This window comes from Dipodomys merriami, unplaced genomic scaffold (genome assembly GCF_024711535.1).
Source record: "Dipodomys merriami isolate MVZ:Mamm:240054 unplaced genomic scaffold, mDipMer1.0.p SCAF_5, whole genome shotgun sequence".
Classification (NCBI taxonomy): Eukaryota; Metazoa; Chordata; class Mammalia; order Rodentia; family Heteromyidae; genus Dipodomys; species Dipodomys merriami.
This window is the reverse complement of record NW_027206068.1, coordinates 67,900,425-67,920,395: the sequence shown is the minus strand read 5'-3', so window position 1 is coordinate 67,920,395 and position 19,971 is coordinate 67,900,425. Positions and strand designations below refer to the sequence as shown.

The window sequence follows — 19,971 nt, the reverse complement described above, 5'->3', positions numbered from 1 at the left end:
TCTCTGTATCTTATCCTCTTGAGTAGCAAGGATTACAGGCTGGAGCCACCAGCATTCATATAGCTTTTTTTTTTGGGGGGGGGGGTCTGGTTGTGGGGCCTGGGCGCTGTCCCTCAGCTCTTCAGCTCAAGGCTAGAGCTCTACCACTTGAGCCACAGCGCCACTTCCAGCTTTTTTCATTTTGCTTATGTGGTGCTGAGGAAATCGAACCCAAGGCCTCAGGCATGCAAGGCAAGCGCTCTACCACTGAGCCATCTTCCCAGCCCCTCATATAGCTTTTTTAGTCTGGGGCTGATAATAGGGCTTGAACTTAGGGTCTTTTTTTTTCCTCCAGGTTGGCACTCTACCATTTGCGCCACACCTCTACTTCTGGCTTTTTGGTGGTTAGTTGGAGATAAAAGTCTCAACAACTTGCCTTCCTAGCTACTCAGCCTCCTGAATAGCTAAGACTACAGGCATAAACTACTAGTGCCTAGCCTTGTCTAACTTTTGGGTTAGTTATTTTGGAGATGGAGACTAGTGAAATTTTCTACCTGGACTGGCTTTGAACCATATCTTTCCAATCTTAGCCTCCAGGGTAGCTAGTATTACAGATGTGAGCCCCTGACATCCAGCCCACAGCCTTCTGTCATTTATGATGACATAAATCACGTACTATCTCCAGCTATTAGAATGACTTTGTAAGGGCCAGGCTTGTGCACTAGTTCTCTTAACATCTGCTGTACCCTGCATAGGCTTAGCACACAACACAATGATCATTAGATCCATGAAGTCTGATCTCTCAACTCCCTTGCTCCACCAGTTATCAAATGTGTAGTTCTTTAGCCAGCAAGTAATTAAGAGTGTTTTATATGTGAGGCATTGTACTATGTCCTGCTCATACAACTTCTGAGCAGACTGTAATTCAGCAAAGAGCCAAACCTAGATTCACCAGCTCTTAGTGGAAAAAGCTTCTTAGGAAATAACTACTTTCCGCTATTGTGGATAGTAATCTGTGGGGCTCAAAACTTTTATTTTCCTACCTTCACTCTAGTGCCAGGAAAGAAAGGGAGATGGCTCATGACATAACCAAGGTCCTTCATTTAACATATGAAACAGAATGCCATGGTAAAAACCAAGTAATAAACTTTAATTGGAATATAATACAGTGGTTGTAATAATTAATTTGAGGTACAAAAATAATTGCAAAAGAGTTTGTTTCCCATTTGCGAGTAATGTATGCTTCAAGCTATAAATAGTACATTGATGATATAAACTATATACATCATATTACATTCCTAAGCCCTGACTTTCCTCTCTCCCCATTACCACGTGGGAGAAGACAACCTGCAGCCTTAAACACAAGAAATTCAGAATCAGTTCCCTTAAAATGATAGAATGATAGAAAGGGATATACTTCTATTTAAATGAATCTGTATGTTTCTGGCTCAATCTTGTAGACTAAAAGCTTTAAAAAAATTAGCCTAAGATTCTGCTACTTTTTGGAATATGTTTTTCCCCACTAAAAGACAAGAAAATGTCAGGATGAATAGTAAATTGTTAAATTCAATAAAAACTCATTTAACAGGGCTGGGAAGGTGGCTCAGTGGTAGAGCGCTTGCCTTGCATGCTCAAGGCCCTGGGTTCGATTCCTCAGCACCACATAAGCAAAAAAAGAAAAAAAGCCGGAAGTGGTGCTGTGGCTCAAGTGGTAGAGCACTAGCCTTGAGCTGAAGAGCTGAGGGACAGTGCCCAGGCCCAGAGTTCAGGCCCCACGATCGGACCCAAAAAAACAAACAAACAAACAAACAAAAAACTCATTTAACAGTAAATCACCATTAGTGGAAAATCTTTGCAAGTTAAGAAAATTTAAAAATCATAGCAATTCATTGGAAGACAAATTTAATTGCCAAAAGCTACTGAGGAGATCTGTCAGTCTTTCCCATTATTGTGTTGCCCAATGTTTTAAGCAAGGTAAAATTTTACAGGAATGATTTTTTTTCTTTTTGCTTATGTGGTGCTGAGGAATCGAACCCAGGGCCTCATGCATGCAAGGCAAGCGCTCTACCACTGAGCCATATTCCCAGCCCGGCCAGTTGATCTTGATTTGTGCTCTAGAATGATTACATCTGAATGGAATATAAAATGTAAGCAGGCTGGCCATCTTCCTGAATAGAGAAGGCCCCTTACCACCATCCAGAGGTAAGGTTATCTTCAGTGGCCTCTGTCTCTCCTAGGCTACTCTGAGTCTGGCTGGATGCCCCTTGCCATTGTAGAGGACGCTGCCATCCCCAGGGGGATGCTGGGGACAAGAGGAAAAACTAATGCAATAGAAGAATAATAGAATTCTTCTGATGTGACTGCCTCAAGGAATTCACATCCATTTTATGGTGGATAGGGATGGCTGCGTACTTTCTAGATGTCACAGTGGGTATATTAAACTGATGAAAATGATCTGATATAGAAACAAAGGTAATTAATGTGTAGATGGATGTGGATCCATCTCCTGAAAATAGGCTATGCGCCTAGGAATGCTCAGCGGTAGAGGAGGTGTATGCTAAGAGAGCTCAGCGACCATACTGAAGTCCAGCCAGGAGGAGGTCTCCAAGAAGCCACCATCCCAGTGTGACTCACAGGAATAAGTGCCTATGTTAACTACATATAAATGGTATCCCTAGTTTCAAAATGTGTGCTTACTCAGCAGATATAGTTAAACCCAACTATCTTGGTTACCTAAACACACTGAAGAGATGACTAATGAGATTTGTAGACTTTGTATCATGAATTCCTTTAGAGACATTACACGATTTTTTTTCATAGTACTTACCTTTTAAAAAAACCGCAGAACTCATTTGACTCTACTGTAACATTAACATTATTATCATGAACAATCAATTCCTGAGAGAGTGGAACCCCACAGGCATCTTTTCCAGGTGTGGCGGGACAGTTTGATCGAGAATCTTCTGGCCATACTTAATGTCACACGGCTAGTTAATGAAAATCCTGTTCTCCCAAAATTCAGAAATGTGTTATAAAACTCTTTATGGAATTCCCTCAAAACAAACAAACAAACAAACAGGATAATGTTTGGAAATGAGAGATGGTAAGATGACAAAATGATAGTGATTCTTTATCATCAAAGTCACTTATTGCACTAGGAGACAATACCATGAAATCCTAACATGAAAAGAAGAGAAATGTCAGTAAATTACATGACAGTATTCTGAAGAAAGGCACCAAGTAAATCCAATGACTTATTGCTGGTAGGATCATAACAGGGCACAGCACAGACTATGGTACTTGGTTAGGTCAGGGACCTAGGTCTCAAGTCAGTCACTGATCTTAGGTCTTGAGCAAGGATGGTCCATGTCAATCAAGTAGAGCCCTGTATCTTTGATTCAACTTAAGGAAAATGTTTTCCAATGTTATGTTAAAGTTGAAGCTGATCCTTAGGCTTAGACCACGGAGCTATTTCAGATAGACACTCTGTTTTCTTTGGCCCATTTCTTCATGATTCGGATGATATATTCTACTTGTGTATTACCTGTGCTTCTCAGTAAATGGAGAACTTCTTGAAGCGTCTCTCTGAGAAAAAGGTTGGAATAGCAAAACGTTTCAATAAAGAATAAAAATTGACAAAATTAATGTATAACTTTGTAACTGTATGAAGTACATATGCACAACGTTCACACTTTATTAACTTATATAGCAGTTTGATGTAGAGTTTGCAGTACTTTATTACTGTACTGTAATTTGTAACTTTGTAAATTTGTAAGTGTACTTCTTTTTTTTTTTTTTTTTTTTGTCGATTGTGGGGCTTGAACTCTGGGCCTGGGTATTTTCCCTGTACTCTTCAGCTCAAGGCGAGTGCTCTACTGCTTGAGCCACAGCACCACTTCCAGTTTTCTAGTGGTTTAGTGGAGATAGAGTCTCACGGAGTTTCCTGCCCAGGCTGGCTTTGAACCGTGATCCTCAGATCTCAGCCTCCTGAGTAGCTAGGATTACAGGCGTGAGCCACCGGCGCCCATCTGTAAGTGTACTTCTCGTAAGGCAGAGTAATAGATTCCTCTACTGTGTACTCACAATCCAACTACAAGCTTCCTAGCTTTCTATTCTGGTATTGGCAGTACAAAATGGAAATTCTGTGCACTCCATCCTGTCAACCCAAGTTTTCCTTATCAATATTATCTACACATACTATTCATCTTTTAATTTTTTTATTGTGAAAATACCATATGGAGGGGTTACAATTGCATGGGCAAGATAATGAGTACATTTCTTATCAAGGATTGTTGCCTCCTCCTTTGTTTCCCTTTCCCATCCTTTCCCATCTCCCACCCCCCCATCTCCCCTATCTTTTTATTCTTTTGAGATCATCTAACTATTCCTATTTCTATATTTATTTTGCATAAAAAGGTAGAAAGTATACATCCATGAGCAAGAGGTTGAATTCTTACTCCAATACAATAAGAAACAAGAAGTTAAGGAAGAGGAGGAGGAAGAGGAAAGGAGAGAAGGAAGAGGTAGGGAGGGAGGGGAGGAGGAGGAGGAGAAAAAGAAGGGGATAAGGAGATGGAGAAAAGGTAAGGAGGAGGAAGAGGTGCAGAAATAAAAATAGTAGTAGAATATCCAGGAGTTGGACTTAGTGAGTTGGATTCAAATTCTAGCTACATTACTATTTGTTTGAGTCTTAGATTTAAGTTGGTAACCATTTTAAGTGGGGTATCATAATATTTCATCAAGAAATTTATTTAAGGGCTGGGAAGGTGGCTCAGTGGTAGAGTGCTTGCCTTGCATGAATGAGGCCTTGGGTTTGATTCCTCAGCACCACATAAGCAGAAAAAGCCAGAAGTGGCGCTATGGCTCAAGCGGTAGGCGCCATGACTGGCCAAAAACAAACAAACAAACAAACAAAAAAGAAATTTATTCAAGAAAGGCCTACATAATATAGATGGAAGAGAAGAGCATCAAATACTAAGATTTGGTAAACACTCAGATTTTTTTTTTTGGTGGGGGGGGTTGGTCATGGGGCTTGAACTCTGGGCTTGGGCGCTGTCCCTGCGCTCAAGATGAGCACTCTACTGCTTGAGCCACAGCACCACTTCCCATTTTCTAGTGGTTTATTGGAGATAAGAGTCTCACAGACTTTCCTGCCCAGCCTGGCTTTGAACCACGATCCTCAGATCTTAGCCTCCTGAGTAGCTAGGATTACAGGTGTGAGCCACCAGCGCCCGGCTAGAATTTATGTTTTAAATGATTCCAATTTAATACATTTTAAAACTCCAGCTTTAAGTATTACATGCTAAACTATCCCTGTTTGCTTGCCAGATCTCTACATGGCTGCTCACAGCTTCCCTTTCTTAACATTCCTTTCATAGTTTTTATTTCATTTTCCTGCATAAGCAACTTTCTTTCTTTCTTTCTTTCTTTTTTTGTCAGTCGTGGGGCTTGAACTCTGGACCAGAGCGCTGTCCCTCAGCTCTTCAGCTCAAGGCTAGCGCTCTACCACTTGAGCTACAGCGCCACTTCAGGTTTTCTGATTGTTTATTGGAGATAAGAGTCTCATGGACTTTCCTTCCCTGGCTGGCTTTGAACCATCATCCTCAGATCTCAGCCTCCTGAGTAGCTAGGATTACAGGCGTGAGCCTGGCGCCCAGCATAAGCAACTTTCTTTACCTGACTAAATGCTCTGAAACTTATTTAGAATTGGAAGTAGATACAAGGCAGGAAGTAATCGTTGTAAGATTATTTGCTTAAAAAAATTATTACATTTCTTATTCATATACATCAGTAACAAATGCATTATGTGAAACTATTTTTAGAGCCTGAATTTGAAGTATTTTAATTTTTGTTCAATTGGAGCTTTATATAATCTAATGTCTTAGAATTTTCTGGACTATAAGAAGACGGAAGAAATGTCAGGATTATCAACCACATCCATGCTATCTCTAATTTTTTGAGGTCTAAACTAAGTAACACATACACACATAAAAAATCCAATAGGCGGGGTTGGGAAGGTAGCTCAGTGATAGAGTACTTGCCTTGCCCAGGCCCAGAGTTCAGGCACCATGACTGGCCAAAAAAAAAAAAAAAAATCCAATGGGCAAAGAAAATAGAAGAGTGTAAACCATTTTGTTTGTGAAAGTGGATATTCACTTGAAACCAAATATACAATTTGCCCTTTCATTTCTGAGTTTAACTATACTCAATGTTCCCAGTAAATATAATTTAGGATGATTTTATTCCATAAAATAAAGGCAATTCTTAAGAAAAATGATTATATACTAATCTTAAACATTTTAACTTTTTGTATCATTCTAAAGCAGATTTCTAATTTCGTGTTTACAGAAGGTATCATCAGCCAGGCACTGATGGCTCACACCTGTAATACTAGCTACTGAGAAGGCTGAGATCTGAGGATCATGGCTCCAAGTCAGTCAGGGCAGAAAAGTCCCCATGAGACTCTTATCTTCAATTAATCACTCAATAAACATAAGTGGTGCTGTGGCTCAGGTGGTAGAGCACTAGCCTTGAGCACAAAGAGGCTCAGAGACAACACCCAGGCCCTGAGTTCAATCCCTACAACAACAACAACAGAAAGGTATCATCAAAGGACACAATTATTGCCCATTATACAACAGCAAGTTGAGAGGCAGAAGTGCCTGTTGGATTACTTACTTGGGTTCTCTCCCTGCTAAGATCATCTGGAAAATGCCCACACATGCGCCCCTTTTGCCTTCCCAGTATTCAGGGTTGGGATCAAGCCTCTCCAGGACGTCAAAGGCTTTGGCTGAATAGTAAAACTGGCCCATCTGAACAAAACAAGTGTGTGCTGACAGTTAAGCGCAAAAGATTAGACATCATGGTACTAAGCACACAGACAAGCACAACTACATGACACACAGAAATGTTTCATGCAAACAACTCAACATTTAAAATAAACATAAACATTTAACTTAAATATATAAATGCACATGGAAATGACAAAATTTTTGGCTTGAAACTTGAATTTCATTTACTAATAAAGCAGGAATATATATAAGCTGATTTTATATGAATGATTTAAATATAAATAATTATACATGTATGTGTTATATATACACACATATATAGGTATGTATATATGTAATATCTTTCCTCCCCTCACTATCTCCTTTTTGTCATGATAGCTTCTACTTCTTGACAGTTTGCCCTACTTCTTGGATTTATTTGGTGCCAGTACCCAGGGTTGAACTCAGTGCCTTGGCCTCTTGCTTGGCTTTTTCACTCAAAGCTGACTTCTACCCCTTCAGTCACAACTCCACTTCTGTTTCTGGTTATTTGCTTTATTTATTTAATTTTTTGTGTGCCAGACCTGGGCTTGAACTAGGTACTGTCCTTGAGCTTTTTGACTCAAGGCTATTGCTCTAACACTTGAGCTACAGCTCTACTTCTGGCTTTTTCTGGTTGTTAATTGGAGATAATATATTGTGAACTGGAGCTGGGAAGGTGGCTCAGTGGTAAAGTGCTTGCCTTGCATGCATGAGGTCCTGGGTTCGATTCCTCAGCACCACATAAGCAGAAAAAGCTGGAAGTGGCTCAAGTGGTAGGGCGTTAGCCTTGAGCTGAAGAGCTGAGGGACAGTGCTTAGGCCCAGAGTTCAGGCCCCATGACCGACAAAAAAAAAAAAAAAAAGATATTGTGAACTTTGCTGCCCGGCTTGGCTTAGAACTGTGATCCTCAGATCTTAGCCTCCTAAACAATTAGGATTATAGGCATTATCCACTTGCACCCAGCTCTCTCATTACTTTTGAGGGCTTTGATTACTACTTAAATGTTGGTGATAAGTCCTAATTTATACCTGTAGACATCAACAGGACTCTTTCCTGAGTTTTAGATCTGCAGTTTCAACCACAAAAAATTCATAGCCTTTAGAAATCTAAAACTCATATATTGGTAAAACTGAAATCTGCCCATCTCTGAGTTCAGATCATTCATAAAGAGAATGGTATTTCTGACATCATCATGTAAATCTCGTTACCAACAGCTACTCTGCATCTAGGATACTTCTCCCTAATCCTTAGCCAATATATCAATGGGACACTGATCGTCACTTTTTCTATTTACTCTCACTCAAAATTACCTTGTAACAGTCATTAGCAATGAGCTGCAAGAGACTAAAGGATTCACCAGAGGTTTCCATCTTGAGATAAAGTTCCCAGGCTAATCTTGGTTTCTTATTCATGATATCTACAAAAAAGAAACAAAGATTTATCCTTACAGTATTTTTGTGTCTCACTATGTTGCACAGGCTGTCCTAGAATTCACTCTCCTCCTGTCTCAGCTTCCTAAGTGCCAGCATTACAGGTATACACCACCATGCCCATATTCTTAAAAGAAAGTACCTACCATTCAGCCAGTCTCTTCATAGTTCCAGCCTAAAATTTTTCTGTAACTACAAAAGCTTGGGGCTAAGAATGTGACAGTGGCAGAGTGCTTGCCTAGCATGCATGGAGCCCTGGGTTCTAGCCCTCAGTACCACATCAACAGAAAAGGCCAGAAGTGGAGCTGTGGCTCAAGTGATAGAGTGCTAGCCTTGAGCCAAAGAAGTTCAGGGACAGTGCCCAGGCCCTGAGTTCAAGCCCCCAAGATTGGACCAAAAAAAAAAACAACAAACAAAAAGAAGATTCCTGTTATAATATTTAAAAGAAGACTTACAGCACCGAGCTAACCAACTGAGGTAAATGTAATCATTTTTCATCTTCTCACTTTGAATCAGGAGGAACACCTGCAACACGAGGAAAGAGAAGGATAAACATGAGGCTGGCTTTGCAATATCTGTGTGGACGTGTGTTTTTGTATGTATGTGTTTGTGTGTGTTTACACAGATGTATCAGCGTGCCTTGGGCTGATGATCACTATAGCCTTACAGATTAATGGGAAAATAAGATAATTTAAACACATCCTCCATGGAGCTTAAAGCGAGGACTGTGGTTAACTCTGGCAGAAGTGGGCTGACTTAAAAAGAAAAGTGTAGGCGGGTGCTGATGGCTCACACCTGTAATCCTAGCTGCTCAGGAGGCTGAGATGTGAGATCGTGGTTCAAAGCCAACCTGGGCAGGAAAGTCTGTGAAACTCATATCTCCAATAAACCACCAGAAAACCGGAAGTGGCGCTGGGGCTCAAGCGGTAGCGTGCTCACCTTGAGCTGAAGAACGCAAGGACAGCGCTCAAGCCCAGAGTTCAAGCCCCACAAATGACAAGGAAAAAAAAAAAAAGAAAGAAAAGAAAGGGGCTGGGAAGGTGGCTCAGTGGTAGAGCGCTAGCCTTGAGCTAAAGAGCTGAGGGACAGCGCCCAGGCCCAGAGTTCAGGCCCCACGACAAGACCCCCCACCCCCCCAAAAAAAAAGAGAGATTGAAAAAAAAGAGCTGGGCGCCAGTAGCGTACACCTGTAATCCTAGCTACTCAGGAGGCTGAGATCTGAGGATCACGATTCAAAGCCAGCCCCAACAAGGAAAGTCTGTGAGACTCTTTTTTTTTTTTGTCGGTCGTGGGGCTTGAACTCTGGGCCTGGGCGCTGTCCCTCAGCTCTTCAGCTCAAGGCCAGCGCTCTACCACTTGAGCTACAGCGCCACTTCTGGTTTTCTGGTGGTTTATTGGAGATAGGAGTCTCACAGTCTCTCCTGCCCGGGCTGGCTTTGAACCGCGATCCTCAGATCTCAGCCTCCTGAGTAGCTAGGATTACAGGCGTGAGCCACCAGCGCCCGGCCGTGAGACTCTTATCTCTAATAAACCACTAGAAAACTGGAAGTGGTGCTGTGGCTCAAGCGATAGAGCGCTCGCCTTGAGCTGAAGAACTGAGGGATAACACCCAAGCCCGGAGTTCAAGCCCCACAACCGACCAAAAAAAAAAAAAAAAAAGAAGAAAGAAAAGTGTTGTGTGAGTTATGATATTATGGTAACATTGTTTTATTAGCTATGTACTGGTTATATGGCTAGGCTTGCTTTGTATACTTCTTTGTACATAACTTTTTCTTCTAAACAACTATTCAAAAAGGGAAAATATTCCTATTATAAAATCTTTGTCTATTCATCTTGTCCTTTTTTTTTTTGTCAGTTGTGGGGCTTGAACTTGAGGACTGGGCACTATATGCATTTTTGCTCAAGACTACTGCTCTATTACTTTGAGCCACAGCTCCACTCCTGGTTTTCTGGTGGTTAATTGGAGCTAAGAGACTCACAGATTTTCCTACCTGGGCTGGCTTTGAACAGTAATCCTGAGAACTCAGCCTCCTGAGGAGGATAGGATAGTAAGCCCGAGGTACCAGTGCCTGGCCAACCTTGAGATTTTTGTTTAAATTGTTATGTAAAGGTGATGTACAGAGGGGTTACAATTACGTAAGTCAGGTAACGAGTACATTTCTTTTTGAATAGTGTCACCTCTTCCTTCATTTTCTCCCAGTTTTCCCACCCATAAGTTGTATAGTCATTTTCAACAGTGTCTAATGAGTATCACTGCTGCATTTGTTCACCCTTTGTCCCACCATTTCTTTTTGTTGTTGTTGGTCATGGGGCTTGAACTCTGGGCCTGGGCGTTTTCCCTGAGCTTTTCAGCTCAAAGCTAGTGCTCTACCACTTGAGCCACAGCGCCACTTCTGGTTTTCTGGTGGTTAAGTGGAGATAAGAGTCTCATGAACTTTCTTGCCCACCTCACACCTCAGCCTCCTGAGTAGCTAGGATGACAGGTGTGAGCCCCCAGCGCCCAGCCTGTCCCACCATTTCCCTTTAACCCTCCCCCAATTAGATAAACTTACATTCAAGACAAAATAAACAGAAAACAAAAACAGCTACAAAGGAGAGGGAAAAAAAAGCAAAGAACAACAACAAAAAAAACCTTTGTTATGTCTGCCAGGAAGAACAGCCCCCTCTCCCATCATCCTCTTTGTGGAAAGACAGCATGCAGCCTAACCAAAAATCACCTGCCTGCAACCAGTAATCATCTGACTGGGAGTAAGCAAAGGACCCCAGACTCTGAGGTTGCTTCCTTATCCTCTGAGGTCACCTCCTGAACACCCCCCAACCTGCCATCCTCACCCCATCCCCCACCCCCCTGCCTCCCCAGTTCACACCTCCTTTAGACAGTGATGTTTCCCAGGTTCTGAGATCACTTCCCATCCGCCGTGGTCACACCTCCCCAGCCTTTCCCTATATAATCTCATTCAACCACAAATTCCCTCCTTCTGTTTTCCTCTTTTATTTATTTATTTATTTTATTTTTTGTCAGTCGTGGGGCTTGAACTCTGGGCCTGGGTACTGTCCCTCAGCTCTTCAGCTCAAGGCTAGCATTCTTACCACTTGAGCCACAGCGCCACTTCGGTTTCCTGGTGGTTAATTGGAGAGAAGTCTTGCAGACTTTCTTGTGTGGGCTGTCTATGAACCTGGACCCTCAGATCTCAGCCTCCTGAGTAGCTAGGATTACAGGCAAGAGCCACCAGCACCTGGCTGCTTTTCTCTTTTCTTCTCTTTCTGCATACATCAATCTCCTGTGGGCTGGCAGTTTGCTCTCCTCCCAATTAACTCTTTTCTGCCTGAACCATGTGGCGTCTCCTTTTGGAGAACCTTGCAGTCTTGTTTCCATTTCTTGGAGTTCATTTCAATAAACATCATTTTAAATGATCATTTGCACATAGATATTGAGCTTTTGTGATCCTTTCCTAAGAATATCTTCCTTTGGTCTCACTGTGTGAATGTCTAGAGTCCTGTACAATTTATCATGTCCAAGTGTATTTTTTTTTTGTCCTTTACCATCCAGTGTGTTTACTTGTAGATTTATGGGCACAATAAAAAATGAGGGCAGGGCTGGGAAGGTGGCTCAGTGGTAGAGTGCTTGCCTTGCATGCATGAGGCCCTGGGTTTGATTCCTCAGTACCACATAAGCAGAAAAAGCTGGAAGTGGCGCTGTGGCTCAAGTGGTAGAGCTCTAGCCTTGAGCTGAGGAGCTGAGGGACAGTGCCCAGGCCCAGAGTTCAGGTCCCATGACTGGCCGAAAAAAAATTAGGGCAACCATGCAACCTATAACCTTGTGCTTTTTAATGTACCCTAAAATAAAATCAAAGACTCTTCAATAGTCCTTTATCCTTGACCCTTTTATTGATTTATTTCATTTTAAAAGCTTTTGGGCCTACTGGTGTTTAAATTCAGGCTAGCAAGGGCTGGACCACTTGTGTCACATTCCAAGCTTGCTTCATTTCAGTTTATGTTTTAATATAGGGTCTCTCACTGGATGCCAGTGGCTCATGCCTATCTATAATCCTAGCTACTCAGGAGGCTGAGATTTGAGGATTGAGGTTCAAAACCAGCCTGGGCAGAAAACTCTGTGAGATTCTTGTTTTTTTTTTGTTTTTTTGGGTCTGGTCATGGGGCCTGAACTCTGGTCCTGGGCGCTGTCCCTCAGCTCTTCAGCTCAAGGCTAGCGCTCTACCACTTGAGCCACAGCGCCACTTCCGGCTTTTTTCCTTTTGCTTATGTGGTGCTGAGGAATCGAACCCAGGGCCTCTGGCATGCAAGGCATGCACTCTACCACTGAGCCACCTTCCCAGCCCCCTCCGTGAGATTCTTATCTCCAATAAACTACTCAAAAAAGACAGAAGTGTCACTGTGGCTCAAATGATAATGTGTTCTCCTTGAGCAAAAGAAGGTCAGGACAGCACCTATGCTCAAAGTTCAAGCCCCAGGACCTGCAAAAACAACATCAGCAACAACAAACCACCAAAAACAAACGAACAAATAGTGTATCTCTTTTTTTGCCCTGGATAGCACTAATTTACAATCCTCCCATTTATACCTCCCAAGTACCTGGGATTATAGGTATATACTACTAGACTTAACATGACCATTTTATTTTAGTGAGAAAAATATAAGAATGTTTTAGACAGAATCATTCAACTGCTCTCAAAAGCAGGTACCTTAATAAATATCATTTACAAACAACAAAAAAGGAGATACCTACCTCTTCTCCCTCACTGGTATTACCTGTCGCAGCTTTGGCTTGGGCATAATTAAAGTTAAAGATGTCATCGTTATAGAAGTAACTCTAAAAAAAGGAACAGGTCATGTTGAGCTTAATATTTAAAATATAAAACCAATTACGGGTGGCATTGTCTAAAAGGAAATGTACTCATCTGACTTATTTTTTTGGGGGGGGCCCGGTTGTGGGGCCTGAACTCTGGGCCTGGGTACTGTCCCTCAGCTCTTCAGCTCAAGGCTAGTGCTCTACCACTTGAGCCACAGCGCCACTTCCGGCTTTTTTCTTTTTGCTTATGTGGTGCTGAGGAATCGAACCCAGGGCCTCAGGCATGCAAGGCAAGCACTCTACCACTGAGCCATCTTCCCAGCCCCTCATCTGACTTATGTAACTGTAACCCCTCTGTATATCAACTTTATAGTAAATATATATATACTTATATATATACATATATATAGATATGTATTATTTATTTATTTATTTATTTTATTTTTGCCAGTCCTGGGTCTTGAACTCAGAGCCTGGGCACTGTCCTTGAGCTTCTTTTGCTCAAGGTGAGTACTCTACCACTTGAGCTACATCACTACTTTAGTCTTTTTTAGTTTATGTGCTACTGAGGAATTGAACCCAGGGCTTCATGCATGCTAGGTAAGCTCTCTACTACTAAGCCACATTCCCACTATATATATTTTTTTTTTAATTTTTTTTTTTTTTTTGCAGGTTGTGGGGCTTGAACTCTGGGCCTGGGCACTGTTCCTCAGCTCTTCAGCTCAAGGCTAGTGCTCTACCACTAGAGCTATAGCACCACTTCCTGCTTTTTCTGTGTATGTGGTGCTGAGGAATGGAACCCAGGGCATTATGCACGCAAGGCAAGCACTCTACCACAGAGCCACATTCCCAGCCACAATGCAATTTTTATTTTTTATTTTATTTTCTTAATTGTGAAAATATCGTATAGAGGGGTTATAATTACAATGAATTTTTAATAAATGAATTTTTAAATAATATATATATTTTTTGGTGTTGGTTATAAGACTTGAACTCTGGGCCTAGGTGCTGTCCTCGGCTCTTCAGCTCAAGCTAATGCTTTACCACTTGAGCCACAGCGCCACTTCTGGCTTTTCCTGTGTTTGTGGTGCTGAGGAATGGAACCCAGGGCCTTATGCACGTGAGGCAAGCACTCTACCACAGAGCCACCTTCCCAGCTCCTTAACAATAAATTTTGTTTAAAAAGAGAAACAGGGGCTGGGAAGATGGCTCAGTGGTAGAGCGCTTGCCTTGCATGCCTGAGGCCCTGGGTTCCATTCCTCAGCACCACATAAGCAAAATGAAAAAAGCTGGAAGTGGCGCTGTGGCTCAAGTGGTAGAGCGCTAGTCTTGAGCTGAAGAGCTGATGAACAGTGCCCAGGCCCAGAGTTCAGGCCCCACAACCGGACCCAAAAAAAATAAAAATAAAAAGAGAAACAATACAAAAAAATCAGTTACATTGATTATACACATAAAAGTATTCCTAGGAATTAGATTAATTTATTGATGTTAGTAATGCCACCAGAGGAAAAAGGACTATCTGTAAGAACATTGTAACTTCTGACAAAAGGTCACATAAATAATTCTATACTGACCTTAAATGAGTTGAGGTAAATCAAGACATCATCAAATTGCTTCAGTAGGAAGAAACAGGAAGCCATGCACTGCCTCCCTGGTATTGTATCTGAAAGGGAGGGAAAAGAAAACCTTGTGGGGTCATTAAGCAAAAAAGTTGTCTTTAGCATTTAACAGGGGTCGCAGTCCTAGCGGGGAGACTAAGCATCTCTGTGAGGGGTTTAACGCCAGAGTCCAAACTGAACACATGCGCCGCAGTGCACTAGTTACAGCAGTCTCCACACCATTTTCCAGGTGTGGATTCTTCCATCCAATTCCAACATCCACAAATAAATTTATGTGGCAGATGTCCATTTTTGTCTGTAAGACAACCTGGCACCTTTAATCTTGAATTAAGAAATAATTTGCCCTATAATCCTAGCTACTCAGGAGGCTGAGATCTGAGTATCTCGGTTCAAAGCCAGCCCAGGCAGGAAAGTCCATGAGACCCTTATCTCCAATTAACCACTTGAAAACCGGAAGTGGTGCTGTGGTTCAAGCAGTAGAGCACTCTCCTTGAGCTGAAGAGCTCAGGGACAGCGCCCAGGCTCAGAGTGCAAGCCCCATGACCAACCAAAAAAAAAAAAAAAAAAGAAAAGAAATAATTTGTCATGGAACTAAGCTGAATCTAACTCTGTCTTGAACACAACGTTTTTGCCTGGTAACAGTCTTCCATTTGGGGTTACAGAGGATAGCAGGATCCCAAACTGAAGACTCTACTCCACTTTTTTTTTTTTTTTTTTTGGTTAATCATGGGGCTTGAACTCTGGGCCTAGGCACTGTCCCTGAGCTCTTTAGCTCAAGGCAAACACTCTACTACTGAAGTCACAGCACCATTGGCAGTTTTCTGGTGGTTAATTGGAGATAAGAGTCTCATGGACTTTCCTGCCCTGGCTGGCTTTGAACCATGATCCTCAGATCTCAGCTTCCTGAGTAGCTAGGATTACAGGGGTGAGCCACCAGCGCCTGGCCCATTTCACTTTTTTTTTTTTTTTTTACCACGACACTATATCACAGTCTGATATACTATGTATTTATTTATTTATTTTTATTTTTTATTTTTTGTCGGTTGTAGGGCTTGAACTCTGGGCCTGGGCGCTGTCCCTCAGCTCTTCAGCTCAAGGCAAGCGCTCTACCACTTGAGCTACAGCGCCACTTCCAGTTTTCTGGTGGTTTATTGGAGATAGGAGTCTCAGGTCTTTCCTGCCTGGGCTGGCTTTGAACCGCGATCCTCAGATCTCAGCCTCCTGAGTAGCTAGGATTACAGGCGTGAGCCACCAGCGCCCGGCTTATACTATGTATTTATAAGTCATGTTTTTTTCTGTCACACTGAACATATACTCCACCACAAGGGTAAAGATATTTCAATAAATTTTTGTTGAATGGATGAATGACATTGGGAAGGAAATATTCATATAAATGTTGGTGAAAATTTGTGAATTTCCATTGTGGTAAGAATGTTTAACAATCTGTTCAGGATGAACACTGTTAATTAGAGTAGTTGTCTATGGTACCCACAGACAGGTTGTATAGGTATATTTATGCTTTGTGTGGCTCGTTCTTAAATCTTACACTGTTAACGTTTTTATGCAGGGTCTCACTATAGATCTCAGGTTGCCCTTGAATGCACAATACTCCTGCCTCAGACTTCTAAGCGCCGGGATTACAGGTATGTGTACCCTACTGTACCCAGCTTTAATTATTTTATATTAAAAAAATACAACAGGCTGGGCTGGAAAGGTGGCTCAGTGGTAGAGCGCTTGCCTTGCATGCCTGAGGCCCTGGGTTCGATTCCTCAGCACCACATAAGCAAAAAGAAAAAAAAATACTACAGGCAATTTTTTTAAATAACCGTGACCCATATGTGTGACATGTCAAAAAGGCAAATATGTATGGAGCTGTTGAAAATTCACTAAATCTTAATATTTCGTAACTAAAACTGATTCAATTTAAAACAAAACTTTCAGGAGCTAAAGAGTATACCTTCACTTATTTATTTACCTCTCTACTTTAGCTGACATGTTCTAGAGAACCAATTCCAGTGTTTCTGACCTTGTGCTTCATAAGGTAAAGCCTAATATATATCCCCAGACAGACAGAGAATATAACTCTACCAGTCAGTACTGCTCAACTCTAACTATGAGCTTTCAAACACAGATTTTAGACATACCACATTCACTAGCTGAGCCTCCCACCAACTGGAAGAACTGCTGGGCAATCTTCATATGATCCCTCTGAAAAATCAAACAGAACTGAGACACAGATCAGGTAAATAGTTTATTTATATTGTATTCTATGGCTATAATATATTTGCCATGAGGCCATCTGAAATATATGATATATATTATATATGATATGATATATATACACACCCTGTTTTAAATTATGCTAGAAAATAGTACTAATTCTCATTAATATAAGCAACTAGAAAACAATAACCTGAAATGAAATTAAAAAACGTATACTAGATTAATAAAATAGGTCAATATATAAAGAGATCTAAATCCCCAATTCTATCCTGAAAGTACCTACATTAAATGAATCTATCTCTCTCTCTCTCTCTCTCTCTCTCTCTCTCTCTCTCTCTCTCTCTCTCTCTCTCTCTCTCTCTCTCTCTCTATCTATCTATCTATCTATCTATCTATCTATTGCCCAGTCCTGGGGCTTGAACTCAAGCCTGCCTGAGTTCCCTGTTCCTTGGGCTCTGTCCCTGAGCCTCTCTGTGCTAAAGGTTAGCACTCTACCACTTGAGCCACAATGCTACTTCCGGCTTTTTTGAGTAGTTTATTGTTGATAAGAGTCTCATAGGAAGTGGCGCTGTGGCTCAAGTGGTAGAGCGCTAGGCTTGAGCTGAAGAGCTGAGGGACAGTGCCCAGGCCCAGAGTTCAAGCCCCACAACTGACAAAAAAAAAAAAAAAAAAAAGCAGTAATTTAAGCCGGGCGCTGGTGGCTCACGCCTGTAATCCTAGCTGCTCAGAAGGCTGAGATCTGAGGATCGCGGCTCAAAGCCAGCCCGGGCAGGAGAGACCGTGAGACTCCTATCTCCAATAAACCACCAGAAAACCAGAAGTGGCGCTATAGCTCAAGTGGTAGAGCGCTTGCCTTGAGCTGAAGAGCTGAGGGACAGCGCCCAGGCCCAGAGTTCAAGCCCCACGACCGACCAAAAAAAAAAAAAAAAAAAAGAGTCTCATAAACTTTCCTGCTTTGAACCACAATCCTCAGATCTCAGCCTCCTGAGTATTTAGGATTACAGGCATCAGCCACTAGTGTCCGGCTATGAATTCATTCAACAAATCTTTAATGTGCCTCTGCTATACATCTGACCTTGGTGTAGAAAGCTGTGGCCATAACAAGAAGTCCTTAAGAACTCATTTACTTATGTAGCACTTACAACTGAGCTACTATAAAAGGTGGTATAGAGAGAACTTGAGATTAAAAAAAAAAAATCTTCATTTTGCCATGAGCAGGTAAACTGAATAAGGTTAATGCTAACTGAATAAGGGTAATGCCCTGAATGCAAGGTCCATTACCAGCAAAAATTCAAAAAAAAAAAAATATATATATATATACCATTTTATTTCATAAGAAACTTGGCCTGAATAAGAGCCTAATTTTCCAGTGTTTTGGCATTTATTACAAAGCTATCCTGGGCTGGGAATGTGGCTTGATGGTAGAGTGCTTGCCTAGCATGCATGAAACCCTGGGTTTCATTCCTCAGTACCACATACACAGAAAACGCAGGAAGTAGCACTGTGGTTCAAGTGATAGTGTTAGCCTTGAGCAACAGTAGCTTAGGGACAGTGCCCAGGCCCTGACTTCAAGCTCCAGAATTGGCAAAAACAAATTTTTTAATTAAATTTTAAAAAAATAAAAAAGCTATTCTAGCCAGGTGCTGATAGCTCATGCCTGTAATCCTAGCTACTCAGGAAGTTGTGGTCTGAGGATGGTGATGTGACGCTAGCCTGGGAAAGGATGTGAGACTCTTACTTCAAATTAACTACAGAAAAAGCTAGAAGTAGCTCTGTCACTCAAGTTGTAGGCTGCTAGCCTTGGGCAAAAAGAGCTCAGGGAGAGTGCCTAAGCCTAGAGTTCGAGCCCCAGAACCAGGGGGAAAAAAAATTTCCTAGAGGAGATAAGAAAAAAGTTTAGTGGTAGAATGCATGTAAGGTTCTATGTTGTCTCCTGGACCTTAGGAAATAATATGTAAATTTTAAAAGCTTCCTTAAAGAAACAATTTTCAATGTTTCCTATATTACAGATGCCAAAACTATAGGTCAGAGATGTAAAGGATTTTTGTTTTAGTTTTGTTTTTTTTGTCAGTCATGGGGCTTGAACTCTGGGCTTGGGGGCTGTCCCTGCACTCTTCAGCTCAAGGCGAGCACTCTATCACTTGAGCCACAGCACCACTTGTGGTTTTCTAGTGGTTTATTGGAGATAAGAGTCTCACAGACTTTCCTGCCCGGGCTTGGCTAAGAACTGTGATCCTCAGATCTCAGCCTCCTGAGTAGCTAGGATTACAGGCGTGAGCCACCAGCGCCCCGCTTTGTTTCAGTTTTTTGGACAAGGGTTTTTAAGTCACAGAAAATAGAATAAATAGCAGTGATCTTTTGGGTTGCTATGAAATATAAGCCCTCTATGAAAATAGGGCTCTTTTAAAACAAACTAGCAAGTTGGTTTTTTTGTTTTTTGTTTTTTTTGCCAGTCCTGGGGCTTAAACTCAGGACTTTGGCACTCTACCACTTGAGCCACAACACTACTTTCCAGCCTTTTCTGTTTATGTGGTACTGAGGAATCAAACTCAGAACTTCATGCTAGGCAAGTACCCTACCACTAAGCCACATTCCCACTCCCAAACCAGCTAAAGTTAAAGCTTTTTGTGGTTGTTGTTGTGTTTCCAAATAACAATGCTGTTTATATGGAATCTGGACTAAGGGATTTGGAGAAATAGCAAGACTGGAGAAGAGCCTATTTATTGGCAAGGCTGTTACTGGCTGCCTGTGGTATCCATTTACATTTTTTCACACATCTCAATTTTTGGAGTTAGTACCAATGGAAGTTAGTGATTCCATACTCACTGAACCCATTTCCTGGCCAAGTGCTGCATTCACCACTCCTTTAAGGATATACTCCTGGAAACATACAATAAAACTGATTAATTTAATAGGGAGATGAAAGTATATAATGTCATCCTTGTTAGCCCTTTGCAGCAAATCAGAATTTCTTATATTGGGTCATTCTCTGTTCTACCTCTGGCTTATAGTTAATTTCTAGAGGCAAATGTCCACATAACAGAATTCATTGTGGGTTGGGAAGGTGGCTCAGTGGTAGAGCACTTGCCTTGCATGCC

At 41.7% G+C, this 19,971-nt stretch overlaps 1 protein-coding gene across 2 annotated transcripts in view; it reads right to left on the bottom strand.

Moving 5' to 3' along the window:
• Positions 1-1,670: 1,670 nt before the first annotated feature.
• The window catches only part of Ift56 (intraflagellar transport 56), a 47,062-nt gene continuing 28,761 nt past the window's right edge, over positions 1,671-19,971 (bottom strand). Inside the window, exons 11-18 of one of the 2 annotated variants that reach the window (XM_069996879.1) lie at positions 19,700-19,753; positions 16,795-16,858; positions 14,606-14,694; positions 12,969-13,052; positions 8,677-8,746; positions 8,102-8,208; positions 6,658-6,791; positions 1,671-3,564 (exon numbers count right to left, since the gene is read on the bottom strand). In XM_069996879.1, the coding sequence (XP_069852980.1) occupies positions 3,453-3,564; positions 6,658-6,791; positions 8,102-8,208; positions 8,677-8,746; positions 12,969-13,052; positions 14,606-14,694; positions 16,795-16,858; positions 19,700-19,753 (714 nt within the window). In that variant the 3' untranslated portion in view covers positions 1,671-3,452. Of the gene's footprint in view, positions 3,565-6,657; positions 6,812-8,101; positions 8,209-8,676; positions 8,747-12,968; positions 13,053-14,605; positions 14,695-16,794; positions 16,859-19,699; positions 19,754-19,971 lie in introns of both variants that reach the window. The other variant, XM_069996881.1, reaches the window with a different exon arrangement.